Raw genomic sequence first — 15,327 nt, forward strand, 5'->3', positions numbered from 1 at the left:
CGGCGAGATTTGGGACTATTCTGCCGGGATTTCCTACGTCACCAGTCACAGAGTGACAGGCCACGACAGGCTGCCATTGGCTGCAGCCGCGACGCCCTCTACGTCACTGACACACTTCCGGTAGCTGCGAAAGTCGTCTGCTCGAGTGCTGCAATGCATGCGTGAACCCGAGCTTGGCGCTTCGGTTTGCGATATTACCCGAAAAGGTGGTGGCGTCCGACTGAAAGTGCGCGTCGGTGCAGTAGTGCGAAAAGAGCACTAGCTGGTCCGATTTAACACCGTACCGATTAAATAGGCAGCATCAACCTTTATGTACCGACCGACGGCGCAGCAGCGTACTGTAGTCCCGTCTCGTCTTTGCCGCATCGACCATTTGTGCGGCGTGTTAATAATTAAATGGAACGTGCGTCAAAAAAGGTGTACCCTCAGCTTCATCGCGAAAGTACACAAATTCGCACCGCTTAAGTGCAGCACCCGATGCCGCCAGGCGCGGGCGCTGCGGCCGACGGCACTCCGGTCGTGCGCTGCTCCCTGCTCGTCGCTAGGCCTTGTTTCTTTTTCATCGCAGCCACGGCGGACGGCATTTTAGAATCGTCCGCTTTGCTGCGTCTTTAGTGTAGTTGCTTGCTCCTGTGCACGATTCTTGCGTGTAGCTTCGGAAAACAGTGACAACCTGCGCTGCCGTACTGCATGTGGCGAGCTGCTTTGCTCATGTTTTGCGCCGTTGTTTCTGAATCGGCCGATGCGTACACATGAGATAAAACACGCGTGCACGTTACGCATTGGCACTTCCTAAACTATGTGCGTCCGACTGAAAGTGCGCGTCGGTGCAGCAGTGCGAAAAGAGCACGCAGGTCCGATTCAACACCGTACCGATTAAAAAGGCAGGCAGCATCAACCTTCGTGTAAATAAAACGTGCGTCAAAAATGTCTGTCCTCAGCTTCATCGCGAAAGTACACAAATTCGCACCGCTTCTGTGCAGCACCGGATGTCGCCAGCAGAGATGCCGTCCGCGGGCGCTGCGACCGACGGCACTCCGATCGTGCGCTGCTCCCTCTGGTCGTCGCTAGGCCTTATTTGCGTCGAAGCCACGGCGGACGGCGTTTTGGAATCACTCGCTTCGCTGCATCTCTAGCGTAGCCGCTCGCATGCTCATGTGCGCGATTCTTGCGTGTCGGTGCGAAAATCAGTGACAACCTGCGCTGCCGAACTGAATGTGCCGAGCTGCTTTGCTGATGTTTTGCGCCGTCGATTCTGGCTCGGACGATGCGTACACATGAGATAAACACGCGTGCACGTTGCGCATTGGCACTTCCTAAACGATGTGCGAAAGGACGTCAAAAAAAAAAAAAAAAAAAACGCTACACTATCCTTTTTGTTAATCTCAATTTTAAGATTCGCGGACGAATAATTCGTGCTCACCTGTCATCCGATATACAAACTCTGTAGCGATCATCAGTCCGTGCTCTCGTCGGTGATACGTACGCGTATACATTCCATTCGTTATGCACAAGAGATGTCTCTCGCCGACCATAATGAAAGCAGCTCCGGACTAAAAGCGACGACGACATATGTTTGCACGCGGGCAACTCGCACGTTCGATCGTCTGCCAGCATCCATGCAGAGTCGATGCTATCGCGTCAACTCCGCGAGGGGTCACCGGCCGCCGTTGGTCAAATCGCAGAAGACGGTACAAAGAGACTGACCCAGGCAGCGCGAGAGAAGAAAGCGGTCTTGTGGAAAGCCGTGCTCGGCAGGAGTGCACGCTAATTTGCGCTGAATGGGACAGGGATATGAAGGAAAGTGCTCCCTCCGCGGCTGCCCCCGGTATGTGTGGACTCCCACCTGCAGGTATGCGCTCGCGAACGACCCGAGTCGTTCGGGCTGCTGTCGCACACAATTCCGAGAGGTCAAGAAACTGAAGACACCGGCGGCCGAGAAAGACAGCAGACAAGGTTGAAAGCTATGCAAACGCAGACGGGACGGGAAAGGCAGACCGTGAATGCATGGGCGACGCTCGGGGGAAAGCAGGCGCGACGACCGGAAGTCTGAGAACCGAGCGTCACCCGATGACGCTTCGTGGGCGGGGCTAGCGGGGCGGAGTTCACGAAGCTGTTTTCTTCGTTTTTTTTTTTTCTGGTGTCTCGGAGTGTTGAGTTGAGGGGAACGAGGAGGCGCGCCATTTTTAATCGCCGATATCTCTGGTGTTAATGAAGCTAGCTAAAAAATTCTTGCGATGAATTGACCTGTGAGGGAGTACCTATCTCTCGACCGATTTGCTTTACCCCGTTTTAGGCATTGCATGACCCCTTTAAGGTGCTGAAAAAGTCGAAGTGGCGGAGTATGGAGGCCCGTGATACTGGGCACGCGGAGCATGGAACTTCATTCTATCGTTCCGCGCCAAACATTTCTTGCACCGACTGCTCAAGCTGCTGAAGAGTTTCTTGTCCCAGACGATAGACCGTTTCATCATCAGTAGCAAGTAAAAAATCCTAACTCTAACGACCTCATTTACGGAAGCTTTTCCGTTGAGTACCAGCATTTCCCGCCGGCTTTCCCCAAGCTTGTGGTACGGAGGTATAAAATGCATGCCAGTTGTTAAGAACTTTATTTTTCCACTGAAGTAGGAGGCCCCCTACTCCCCGCCCCTGACACGCAGGCCTATGGGACGGAGGCCGGGGCCTCCGTGACCAAATGCCAGTTTTCGTTGATGACGCACGCTACAACCGCACAGTGCTTGCAATCGCCACGACATCCGTAGCGGATACAGCACCATGCCTACTGTAACCCCCGCGGCACCATGAACAAGGTGCCGCGGACAAACGTGTTCGTCATGGTATTAAACTGTAAAGCGCAACCGCGAGAAAATTGTTAGGCTGCTGTAATCAAACAGCAAGAAAAAAAAAAGAAACAGCGATCAATCTTTTCTCAGGTTCTCTCTGCACTTTCAAGGTTTTCATTCATTTATTCATTTCTTAATTCCTCTTCACATATCCGACTGATGCCTTAAGGCAATGAATTTCATTACAAAAAACAAAAAAAAAATCTCCATCTACTCACGCGAAATTCAAAGTTGTGCGCGCGGGTGTTCCGTCGCGAGCGGCGCGCACTTCGCGGTGACGTCGACAAAGCTCACCTTCTAAACATGACCATTATCAAACAGGCGGTGTCCTTTCGCCAGTATTGGTTTTCAGAAGTAGCTCTGAAGACATTCGATTGCCTTAAAACCGTAGAAAATGAGAGCCGAGATGCTCCTCGCCGCACAACGGCGAACGCAACCCGACCGCGCCGGCCGCCTCAGATTAGTCGGCGCCGCCGTTGGCGGCGCTGAACGCTGCACTCCACTGCAGCGTTGCGCTGCACTCCACGCTGCAGGTTGCCTATTCTGGCTCGGACGATGCGTACACATGAGATAAAACACGCGTGCACGTTACGCATTGCCTCTTCGTAAACGATGTGCGAAAGGAATAAAAAAAAATACACTACGTACAGGCGCGTAGCCAGGGGGGGGGGGGGGGCGAAATGTTTTCGTGCTGTCATGCACCGCCGACCAAAACAACTACCGGCGCTCGAAAGCATTCTGGGTTTTGTCTACAACATCTTTTTCCGGTTCGTTCGAAAATACATTTCGGCACGAACATTACGAACTTGGGGGCTACATTTCGTAGCAACGCCCATGCAGACGGAGTCACGTAAAGCCAGGAACCATTTCCGAGCGCTAAGTTTCAAGGGCGTTTAGATAGCGAGCGGGCTCGTCGCGTCAACTCGCGCCGGCCGCGGAGGTGGGGGTGGACGACGAAACAAGACAGGTTTCCATTCCCGCTCAGTGTTTCAATGGCGGTATTTTCCTCGCCTTCTACTCCCCGCTTCCTCAAAGTCCCTGTCTCTCTTTTGGGGCTTTCTTTTTTCTCGTGCCTTCAGCGAATCCTCACCGTGCTGTAGCAGCTCTTAGTGGTACTCCCTCGCCCTTCTCCCCGTACACTATGCTCTCTCTGTGGTTGCGCTTTTTGTTTGTGGTTGTTTTTTTTTCGTTTTCACGCTTCTTCCTACGCGCCGAAGAGAAGGAGCTGAACATTGGCCCAGGAGCGTTTTGGTTTTTTTATTGCACCTCGTTTTTTTTCCTACACGTAGAGCGGCCGCCCTACGCATCTTGCGGACGCCGGTGAGCGACCGCGACCAAAAGGCATCGAAGCGGCGCCGATGGCGGCGGAGTGACTGTTTGTCTCCTGATGAGGCGCCCAAGCCCCCTCCCCGCCACCCCCTTTTTCGGGATGGAGACGGAGACGAGCTGCCCTTTCAGACCTTAATCCTCTTAAAACAGAAACTGACCATGCGGGCGCCGGTGAGCGACCGCGACCAAAGGCACTAGCTAAGCGGCGCCGACGGCAGCGGAGTGATCCTTTGTCTCCTACTGCGGCGCCCAAGCCCCCCCCCCCCCCTCTCCTTTCGCGATGGAGACGGAGAGGAGCTGCTCCTTCAGACCTTAATCCTATTGGCACCCGCGGCGACGACCACGGGAACCTGATCTTTTGTTTAAAGGTTCGGAGGCGCGTCGCCGATCAGCATTGACCCTGCTCGCCGACTTCTCGAAGCAGGCGGGTGAACTTCTGAGAAGTAACGCCAGGGAAATGATCTCAGCCAACGGACGACTGCTCCGGCTACTTTACCTTAGTGATTAATATTTTACATTTGTCTTGCAGTGCGTACTGCGTGGCATTCAAGAATTCGTTTGCAGCACCTAATACACAATGGCTATTGGCTATTGGCTGGAACTAATCATATTTGATCCGTCGACAAATTCTATATGGAGGAGGACACGCTGCAACGTGAGCCCCCCCCCCCTGAACAAAATTTCTGGCTACGCCACTGACTACGTACCGTTTTTGTTAACCCCGATTCTTAAGATTCGTGGACGAGTAGTTCGTATTCACCTGTAATCCGATATCCAAATTTATAGCGATCTCTTGAAATGATCAGTCCGTACTCAGGCCCACGTGTGCATTCCATCCGTTATGCACCACAAGAGACCACCTCTCGCCAACTATTATGAAAGCGCTCCTAGCTAAAAACGACATGTTTGCACTCGTGCAACTCGCACGCTCGTCTGCCAGCATCCATGCAGAGTCGAGACCGACCACCGTTGGTCAAACCGCAGAAGGCGGTACCAAAGCTACTGACACCGGAGACTGACCGGTGTCAGTAGCGCGAGAGAAGAAATGGGCCTTATAGGAAGCCCTACTCAACAGGAGTGCCTGCTTATTTGCGTTCAATGGGACAGTGATATAAAGTAAGGGAAGTGCTTCTCCGCGGCGGCCGCATTGTGTGGACAGCAGCCTGCCAACCTGCAGGCATGAGCTCGCGAACGACCCGGGTCGTTTGGGCTGATTCGCACACAATTCCGAGAGGTCAAGAAACTGCAGAAACCGGCGGCCGAGGAAGACACGATAGAAGGTTGAAAGCAGTTGAAAGCTATGCAAGCGCAGACGCGAAGGTAAAGGCAGAGACCAATGAATGCGTGGGCGACGCTCGGGAAAACAGGAGCGACAACCGGAAGTCTGAGAACCGAGCGCCACCCGATGACGTTTTATGGGCGGGGCAGAGCTGTCGACCGATATGTTTGACCTCTTTTTGGGCGCTTCATAGTGCTTTTAAGGTTCCCGCATAATTTTCTCAACAAGTCAACGCTATCTCGTAGACGACTCCTACTGCGGATTTCGCGCCTGGCCTGCTATGTTCCAGTGCGTCAGCATTAGAACCTTCAATTTGAGATTTCGTCGCTGCCTGTCTGAAACCCCTTCTTGACATTGAAATAAAATAAAACATTTCATAATCGCTGTCGGGTTTTGATCCTGCGGAGATGCGAACAAATCTGTCTTCTGTTCATCATCATCATCATCATCATCATCATCATCATCAGCCTGATTATACCCACTGCAGGGCGAAGGCCTCTCCCATATTTCTCCATTTAACCCGGTTCTGTGCTAGCTGCATCCATCTGACCCCTGCGAACTTCTTAATCTCATCCGCCCACCTAAATTTCTGTCTTCTGTTATTGGCCACTGAATTTGGTCACTATACCGCCACAGAAGTCGAACATCCACTTTTTTAACAGCAAGTCTCTCCCGCTGTGCATTGCATGTCGTCGCCTCCATCGACTTATATCCGTACGCAATAGAACCAAACACACCACTATTGCAGGGCCCTCTTAAGGTGCGTTATGCTGCCCTCAAATTTTTATAGTGCGTTGCCTCCAAGATCACTAGTCACCGATTTCACCGATTTTTGTCTAAAGCCTGCTTGACCTAGAAAACAGAATCAAATCGGAGTGAAAAGCGAAGTGCTAGCGCGCCTAATTCGCATTTGGCCTAACTTCTATACGCTACATCGACCTCCATTTTTTCTTGCAGCGTGAGTGCATTTCATAGGGTTCATGGGGTCTCTCCAGGGGAATTCAGTAATCCACTGAGTCGATGAAGCCCCACCAGCGCCCGATCTTGTGTTCTGTGCGTGCTCGATGGAATAAGTGCATCAACTTCCGGTTCTCTCCTCCAGAATCGTCTTCAAGTAATGCTTGAAACAATCAGTGAGTGAAACCTAAAACGGTGCTACGGTATTTTCGCACCTGCGAGGAACGAAAGATCGCGCGCTGGTGAATGTCTGGTAGCGAACCCCTGAGGCACCAAAATAAGTCTGCTTTCGCCACGATGTGACGTCACGCACCACGTGATGAGCGCATAAAAATAAAACACGTAACAGAACAATTACTTGCTGCTGCGAACGTTATTCTAACCACAGCATTATCCATGTTGGTCATAGACGCCGAGATCAAAGGATGCCGGCCGTCGCGTTCAAGACCGCGGTGGAAAAAGAACAGTGCTCCGTCTGCGCACCCGCGCTATATTGTAAGGGGAGCGGTCACTTAGGACGGATTCCCAAGCAACCTCTCTGTAAATGTAATAAATGCTTTTCACGACCACCACCACCCGCGCTGTGGCGAGATCGCAACCACTCGTGTGCACCGCAAGTCGCACCACGTTGTTTAGGTGGCTATATTTTGCGCCGATTCTGCTGGCGTCAATTCCTACGGAGCAACGGCACGCGCTGAAATCACGCCACCTGTGTCAGCACCAAAAAAAAAAAAAAAAGAAAATTTAACAATAAAATGCCCATCTTTTACTGTCTAATTGTAAGCAATCAAGAACTTTCGTGCATTTTCTTACTGTCCAAGTCACTTAATTTTGCATCCTCAGTTCTAACAGTGGTGCAGATGGGAACGCTGGAGGTTTCCGCGTCTGTCAAAGGACCAGTTAGTAATTTTATATCGCCAAGAACTACCGCTGGATGCATAACCGGCAGCTCAGCTGACATATGTGTAGTGATGTGCAGGACCGACTCGCTCGTCGTCTTGAAATGCAACTGCAGTTTAGTACCTCAATCGGCTGTTTCGGATATTTTGCGCACTTGGCTGCAACAAGAATAGCATTAATTATTATGCACTCACTGGGAAAAAGTGCTTTATACGTTAGTGCAGAAGCGTCTACGCTCCCTACAAAGAGAATATATTGTTTTCCAGTGCTCCTGAATAATTGGAAGCGCAGGGCCATACACGGACTTGCCTTAAAAAAAGGGGGGGGGGGGGGGAGGGGGTTGTTCAGAACACTCGAACATGATATATGCATCGAAATTAAGCGTGCGTGTCAATTAAGCGCTACCGTAGAAAAACGTTCTCCCAGTACTGTTGCTGCTCCTTGGGGCCGTGTCGTGCTAACTGAATACGCCTTGTGGCGCTTTCGGATCGCCTCCTGCGCCGAATGTTTGGCGGCCCAGGTGGGCGGCCGAGTTGGAAGCATAACTTCACGTCGAGAGACAAAGCTATAGGTGCCTCGTTGGCCGCGATAAATGAGTGAGTCGCTACCGTAGAAAAACGTTCTCCCAGTACTGTTGCTGCTCCTTGGGGCCGTGTCGTGCTAACTGAATACGCCTTGTGGCGCTTTCGGATCGCCTCCTGCGCCGAATGTTTGGCGGCCCAGGTGGGCGGCCGAGTTGGAAGCATAACTTCACGTCGAGAGACAAAGCTATAGGTGCCTCGTTGGCCGCGATAAATGAGTGAGTGAGGCGCTTCTCCGCAGTGAGGCGCGCGCATCGCATGCCAAGAATCGCAAGTGAAGATCGCCGCGCAGGTCTAATCAACGTTTATAGATTCTTGCGATGCGAGCGCCGCCTGTGCGGAAAATCGCTTCATCGTGGCGAACACGTAGGTTTTTTTTTTCTTTTTTTTTCTTTTTTTTTTTTTGTGCGCCTCGTGAAGCGGCGCCTGCAAACCGGGCTTTCATATAACCTTGAACAGCCGCGCCGGAGCGAATGTGCGGGCATGGAAAATAGGAAAATATATACGTTCGAATGCACGGAAAAGCGCGTAGCTTAGCTTCCCTGGCCATTGCGTTGGCCAAATAAGGCATCGCAGCAGCCTGATATCGCTTGTGCTGAACAGCCACTTTCTCGTCGTCGCCGTCTTCATCGACTTCAATTCTTTGCCAGCCTGTCCCAAAGCAATAGCATGCACGCACTTCCACATGCAAGCCAAAATTTGAATGCGTGACCGCTCGGACACAGATGTGTCGCGCCGGCCGCAGCCACTAACGACTGTTCGGACTGCACGTTCCCGTGGAAAAGGACCAGGGATAGAGACCAAATTCGGCCGTCCCGGGCCAGATCCAGAGCCTTCTACCACTCCGCGCGCATTTCGGCGGCAAGTACCAATCAGCTTACGCTGACTGATGTGTTCAGGTGCACTCAGCTTTGCTATACCATTTTCTTTCTTTTTTTTTACGCAATCACTTTGATTGGTTTGTCTGGTGATATGGGTATATAGTTCAGGCAGTTTCTGCGGGGCATTGAACACCATAGGCTCGCTGTACTTGCCCGCAACCGACCAGGTTCTGTGACACCTTAAGCACATGCGGAATCAGCGCAGGTTTCCCTTTCATCTCCGCCATTTGTTGCGCTTTTACTTTCGTATTTTGCCGAAATATTTCTGTCGAACATTTACCACGTTGCCTAAATTTATCTAAAATCTCATTGACCGTATCCTGGTACGTCATAGTGTGGTGTTTGTTCAAAAGAATGAGAGAAGCGCTGACACGTACCTGAAAAACCGTAATGACATGAAGGGCAGTCGTCAGTGAGCGGTAAATGTGGATGAAAAGTTGTTTAACACAGGTTCTATGCATAAACCAATGCATAAACTACAACTTAGTAGATAGCGATCGTTGTCAAATGAAATGAAAGTAGCCCTAAGAAAAATACCATCTAGGGATATATCTGCAAAATTCCGAAACGAAACTTATCCGTGCTGTTCTACAGATATACGATGCGAGTAAATATGCATACGGTATGGAGTGGAAAAGATCTTGGACATCTACTGAAAACGCGAACCCGGTCGGCTGGCTGTGCTGTCCAGGTGATAAGGTCTCTTGAATTTTTTTTGTAAAAAAAAATGTATATATCATTTACATTTAGTAAGAAGAAATTCACTAACCTGGATCTGCCATGCATCCTTTTCACTCCCGTGCCCTATCTTGAGTGTTGCTGTTCATTTTTGTTTTCTCTCAACTTTACTATTTGAAACGAATTACACGAACTAGCTAGCCTGACAACATGTTCTGCTTTAAACTCCGTCCTCGCCAAAGAAAGAATACTGGCAGAGATAAGCTTGGTGGCGTATGCATCTCCATGTGTCCGGTGCTCACGTAATCTCAGTGCCTTATCAATTTCACTTTGGACTGGCCTCAGTGCTAATACGTTTGTCCTAGGAGAAACCCCGTTAGAGATGTAACTCACGCCGAGAAAAGAGGAAAAACTTAAAACAAATTCAAAAGAAGCAGATGATATTGTAAAGCTTAAATTTGTACTCGCTTCTTCAGACGTAATAGAAAACGCGTTGCTTTTCCATACGAAGGTATACCTTTCAATGTAGAAGCCGCCCGACACTGTCGTCCAACTAGTAGCATCGCGATAATTAAAACGCGTTTGGAACCGTATTCATGCGGCCTGTAACAAAGTTGTCACGTGCCGGTTTCTGCTGTTTGTGCTTCAGCTGGAGCGTTTAATCGTCTGCGCTATTTTTCTTTTTGTGGTCCGCGTTCTTCAACTTAGAGTGGCCTTTTTTAGTGCGTTTGGAATGACTTACAAGGAGCCTTTAAAAGAAAGCTAGGACAGCGAAGCCATTTCACCGTAGACAACTCCTTCATCCAAGTCTAAAAAAAAAAAATGTTCACATACCATCTCAGTAATGTTTGCCGAGACTCGCACTTTCACTAATGGCACATCATCATATATTATCTGGAGCAGCGCACTGCGCTTTAATATACGCTATGGTGCAGCACACCGTATAGGGAGCTTGCATGAAGCGATGTATGCTGGGTAATCCGCCATGATGTTGTCGCTGGCAGCAGACGATGCAGCACGTCACTCACACTAGCCTCGTTTGCATGGTCGCGTAGTGCGCGCAGATGATGCTGGCGCGATCACACAGGCCGACTGCGGGTTCTTCACAATTCCAAAAGTACGTATGCACGATTGCACGAATGCGGGAAGGCAAAGGATCCCTCTAGCGTTGCCGACGCGAATGGCTCGCACGGGCCAACACACGGAGATCGACGCCAATCCGGGAAGGTATCAAACTACTCGCCAGAACTAGAAGTCATGAATGTCGGCGATACGGCGATGTTGACGGGCGGTCACAGGTCCAGACGCTGTTGTGACCGCGCATGGTCCGCGCTTGCGCGCACTATTGTGCGCCTGTGGGCATGGTATTGATATGTGCTGTTTGTGCAAGGGCTCTAAGTGAGCGTGTTCACATGAATATTTTTGTGTGAGCATGCTTTGCTTTGTCGTGACCCTACAGCTGCCAAGTTGGCCCTGTCAAGGGAACCTCAAGAAAAATACAAAGAAACGTCGACCTGTAGCCGGAAGTGCTTTTGTTCAACTGTTCACCCTTCCCGTCGAGAGGCGCTATTGTCAAGTGAGGAATGCCTATTGTCCAAAGGAGACGATCGGAGTGACACGTCCGCTGACGTACAGGAGAAGAAAGGAGCACGAGGATTATGGCCATTAGAGGATTTCCCGTGAATGCAGGAAAGAGTTGCAATTGCCGGAAAGGGACAACGCTGGGAGCAGTATTCGTGGCGCGCACGTACACTTGGGTTTCTGAGAAGGAAATCCACTTGCCGGAACCAACATAGCGGATCTTTGCAGAAGAATCGAAATTTACCTCCTCGCCGTTCCCAAGCTCTACCCGACAACAAGTGACCACGTCCGACGAAACAATACTGGACCAGTCAGTGCATCAGACCATCAGTGCAGTGATGTGTTCGATTGGTTGCCGATATCTGAGGGGTGTGCCCTGGAACTGATTGGTCAGCATCTTCAGAGATGGGCTGGACATAGGAGATTCAAGGACGTTGCAGAGCACGAAATGACGCTCTGAGCCCTGGGAAAACGGCTCATCCAGACGCTTCTCGCTATGAACTCTTAACACTTGCCATTTTGCTGATATACCCTTTTTTTTTTTTTCATGTAAATAAGTTTTCTCAAAGTGCCAATAAACCTGCTTGTATATATTTTACCAACTTCGAAGATTCAATCCTTCATCAACCCGGATGTCTCTGCACGCTACCAAGTGAAGGCCGGATCGACTTAGTCCCAGCGTCACGACAACGCATTGTACAGCCAGTCGTCTGCGCTTAGCGAGAACAGGTCCGCGCCGGACTGCTTTGCCTTTCTTCATAGCGCGTCCGATGTTTCGGGCACAGCGTCGACGCGTACGTTCCTCACTGATATCTTGCAAGATCTTGCACGCACGTAAAGACAGCGCACGAAAAGCCGCTTGTTTGCTCGGTGGACCGTCGAAAATGACAAGGCACTCGCTCCATTCAGCCTGGCTGCGCTTCCTGCCGTCTGCTGCCAGCGACATCATCATGGCGGATTACCCAGCATGCATCGCTTCATGCAAGCTCCCTGTAGCTTTCTGCACTCGCACGCACAGACGCGCGCGCGCACGGACACAACATTCGTGCCCATACAAAACGTCCGAAAGGCTAGCAAACGTAGGAAATGAATTTTGGAAACCATCTCTAGATTGCACACAAAACTCTTCTCCGTCAAATGTGGGGTTTTCCACGTGCGACCGCGTCGGTCCACGAGGCGTTGTAAAGCTGCAATGTCTGCAGTTGGACATTTCGAACTGTCGCGTGGCTGTCGCAAGACGAAAGCTTTTGGGAGCGCAGGGTGAGCGTGTTCTAGAAACAACGAGTATGGCGAGCAAAGCTGGTCCTCCGTCCTGTACTTTTCCCTCGCTGTCTCGGAAGATCCGCCTGACCGGCGAAGTGCGTCAGTGCTACCGGTAGACAGTACCCTCGCTGCCTCAACACTTCGCGTTTGCACCTCGTGTATGCTTGGGACGGAATCGTTGGTGTAAACGGTGGGTGATTGAAAAGGAGGTGGAGGAGGACTGGAGATTATTTCCGAACTTGTCTTTTTTTTTTTTTCCTTCGCGCGCTACTTTCAGCTTGAGCAGCTTGTTTAAGATGCTATTTGTGATAACTGACGCACAAAATGTTTCCTTTTCTTATTGGGCGCGCATGATTTATATTCAGTGTGTGATAAACAGATTCAATGAATAAAATTCCAGTTAGTCTTCTGTTACGTACGCATCTTGGTTTTTACGGTACTGCCAAGCGCTCTTCTGATGTGCGGGCAGTGAGCAGCATGCAGATGAAGCATATATTAACACCAGTACAAAAGAAACATTGTTTCTTGTATTGTTCTTCGTACAGCGTTGAGAGGAATGTCTGTGTGTTTACAGTCCGTACCAAAACTTCAGCGGTGCGCTTTGAGATCCCTGGAATGAAGAAAGCAGTCTACAGGTCACGAAAGGCTGAGCCTCCGGCCATGAGCCGACAACAGTAAAACAAAGAGGGACAACTACCACGAGTGGCCACAGCCCGCACCCTCTCTCCTGGCTTTGCCCTCCCTCCCGTCTCCTTTCGCGACGCCTTGCTTCCGAGAGGTCGGTGGACCGACACGAGCAGTGTTACTGTAGCTTGCTACCTTAAGACCTCAAGGTGGAGGATGCTAAAAAAAAAAGTATGTTAAGGGATGAGTGGTGACAATGTGAGTAGACAGTGGATACATTAACAACCGTGCGTTTTCGGAGACGAAGATCTGAGTCTCCTTTTTGTTAAGGTTCTGGCCACTACACACTCAACTAATGATTTCTTCCGCGAAGCAGAACTTCACATTTCGAACTCTCTTTTTCCATTTAAGCCCGTTTTATGCCCCGTACTCCTTTTCAGGCACGCTACGCGACTTTCTCTTGTCTTGCATGGCGGGGGGCCCTGGCTTAAGCGCCATACGGCTCGCCCCACTACAGTTCTCAAGACCAGACTGAGAAGAATGCTTCACTGTACGTGTACCGTGTGTGCGGAGAGGAAGAGGAGTTGGAGCACGGCCGCTGGTAAGCAGGACTATGGACTGACACGGGGGAGGAAAGAAAGTGGGGGGGGGGGGGGGGGGGGATAGAAACGGTGAAACATATATAAATAAGCCTGATTTGAAGAACGCACAGGTTCACGAGGGGAAGCACGAGAGATGAAGATTTAAGCACTGTACTTATGTTATGTGAATAGCCTCTGTAGGCAAAATGAAAAAAAGTAACACATGGGAAATAAATGTAGCACACAAAGAAAGCAAAGGAAAAGTGAAGAGAGAAATCTTATTCATGTTAGTGCAACTATTAATGAGTTGAGCCAGTGTCTGGTAATTCAGGGGCAGTGGTCGTCTCTGCGCTTATGTCACGTCAGTTCGCACCTGCGAGCGAATGATTTTTTTATGCGTCCCTAGACGCCTGCTGGATGCACATTTTCAAGTATGGCTGCTAGCTTAGTTCAATTTAAACAATTTTAAAGGTTTCCGGTCAAATAACAGTAAACGCTGCCAAACCATTACTTGATGCGATTGGCAAGAATTGACTGTGGCATCATATCCAGCTCGCTCTTGACGCGCCGTGCAGAAGGGCCGCGCTCGCGCGGCAGGTACGAAACAAAGCCCACTACCCCCGTAAATTGCGGAGCGCGCGGGGAATCCTCCCTCCCGCCACCCTGCCCTCCGGGGCCCTGCGGCGGCAGTCACGCACAACACGGCTGAGCGCAAGCAGGTCCGTTCCTGGCGTCCGCGCCCTAGACGAGCGTGGAGTAGGGCGGCGGCGGGGTCCGGCAGCGGCTGCCGTCTGGTGGGAAGCCGTCGTAGGGCGGCGGCTCCGCTGGCGCCGTGGGCGGCTCGCGCACGAATGTGGAGAAGCTTGCCGACGCCTGCGGCGGGGTCTCCGGCGGCGCCGTGGGCACCACAGGGCCTTCGGCTGTGAAGGCTGGCTCGGCGCGCAGCTGGCCGAAGCGCAGCGTGTCTCGAACCTGCGTGTTCACGTGGTGAAAGTCCTCGAGCTGCACCGCGTCTTCGGAGTCCTTGAGCGGCCCCCCTTGCCAGCAGCGGCGGCAGCAGCGGCGGCACACGACGCGCAGCAGCACGAGCGAGAAGAGCAGCAGGAAGGCGGCCACGGCGGCCAGTACGCCCTTGCCGTGCACGCTGCTCTGGGCCACCAGGAAGATGATCCAGGCGGCCACGGCCCACAGCACCAGCGCCAGCAGCAGCGGCAGCGTGCGCCGGTGCACGGGCAATTTGCCGTCGCGGCCGGCCGGCACGAACAAGATTGCGGCCAGCACGGCCGCCGCGCCCACCACCAGGAAGACGACGCCAAGGAGCCGCGTGGCGACCGCTGAAGCCCAAAAGCCGCCGGCCGAGCAGCACACGGCCGCCAGGAAGCAGAAGCCACTGGCCGCGATCTGCGGGGAGCTGCGCCGGTCCTCGGACTCGTCGGCCGCCGGCTCGACCGCCGCCGGCGGGGGGCCGCCGGGCCGCCGCTCCAGCGAGCGCAGCACCGCCGGCGGCGCTCCCAGCGGCGACGAGGCCGCGGGGAACCTCAGGTCCATCGCTCAGGGGGCCCTGCGCACGCCATATGGTTCCAGCGTCATCATGACGTGCCTAGACCTCGGCAGTTGGTTTAGCTATTTGTTCAGGCTGGTACCCTTTCGCAGAACCTACCTTGTTGGGACCTTGGTGCGCGTTGTCAAGGTTTAAGGGCCTCGAAATCCATCGTGTTTAGAGATGCAAACTACCGATAAGAGAAAACTTTAAATTTGCCCTCAACTGCAATATGTTTATGTTCTGCGTTTTAATATGGGGAAGAATAAAATCCAGTAATTTCAAAGCAT

The 15,327-nt window shown here is 51.7% G+C and overlaps 1 protein-coding gene across 1 annotated transcript; it reads right to left on the reverse strand.

Annotated features, from left to right (window-relative positions):
• Positions 1-13,613: 13,613 nt before the first annotated feature.
• Positions 13,614-15,045, reverse strand: LOC146203346 (uncharacterized). Its single transcript, XM_084585527.1, has one exon. The coding sequence runs from the start codon at positions 15,043-15,045 to the stop codon at positions 14,239-14,241; it is 807 nt and encodes a 268-aa protein (XP_084441653.1). The 3' UTR covers positions 13,614-14,238.
• Positions 15,046-15,327: the final 282 nt, after the last annotated feature.

This window comes from Amblyomma maculatum, chromosome 1 (assembly GCF_055883805.1).
Source record: "Amblyomma maculatum isolate TAMU_Amacu chromosome 1, ASM5588380v1, whole genome shotgun sequence".
Classification (NCBI taxonomy): Eukaryota; Metazoa; Arthropoda; class Arachnida; order Ixodida; family Ixodidae; genus Amblyomma; species Amblyomma maculatum.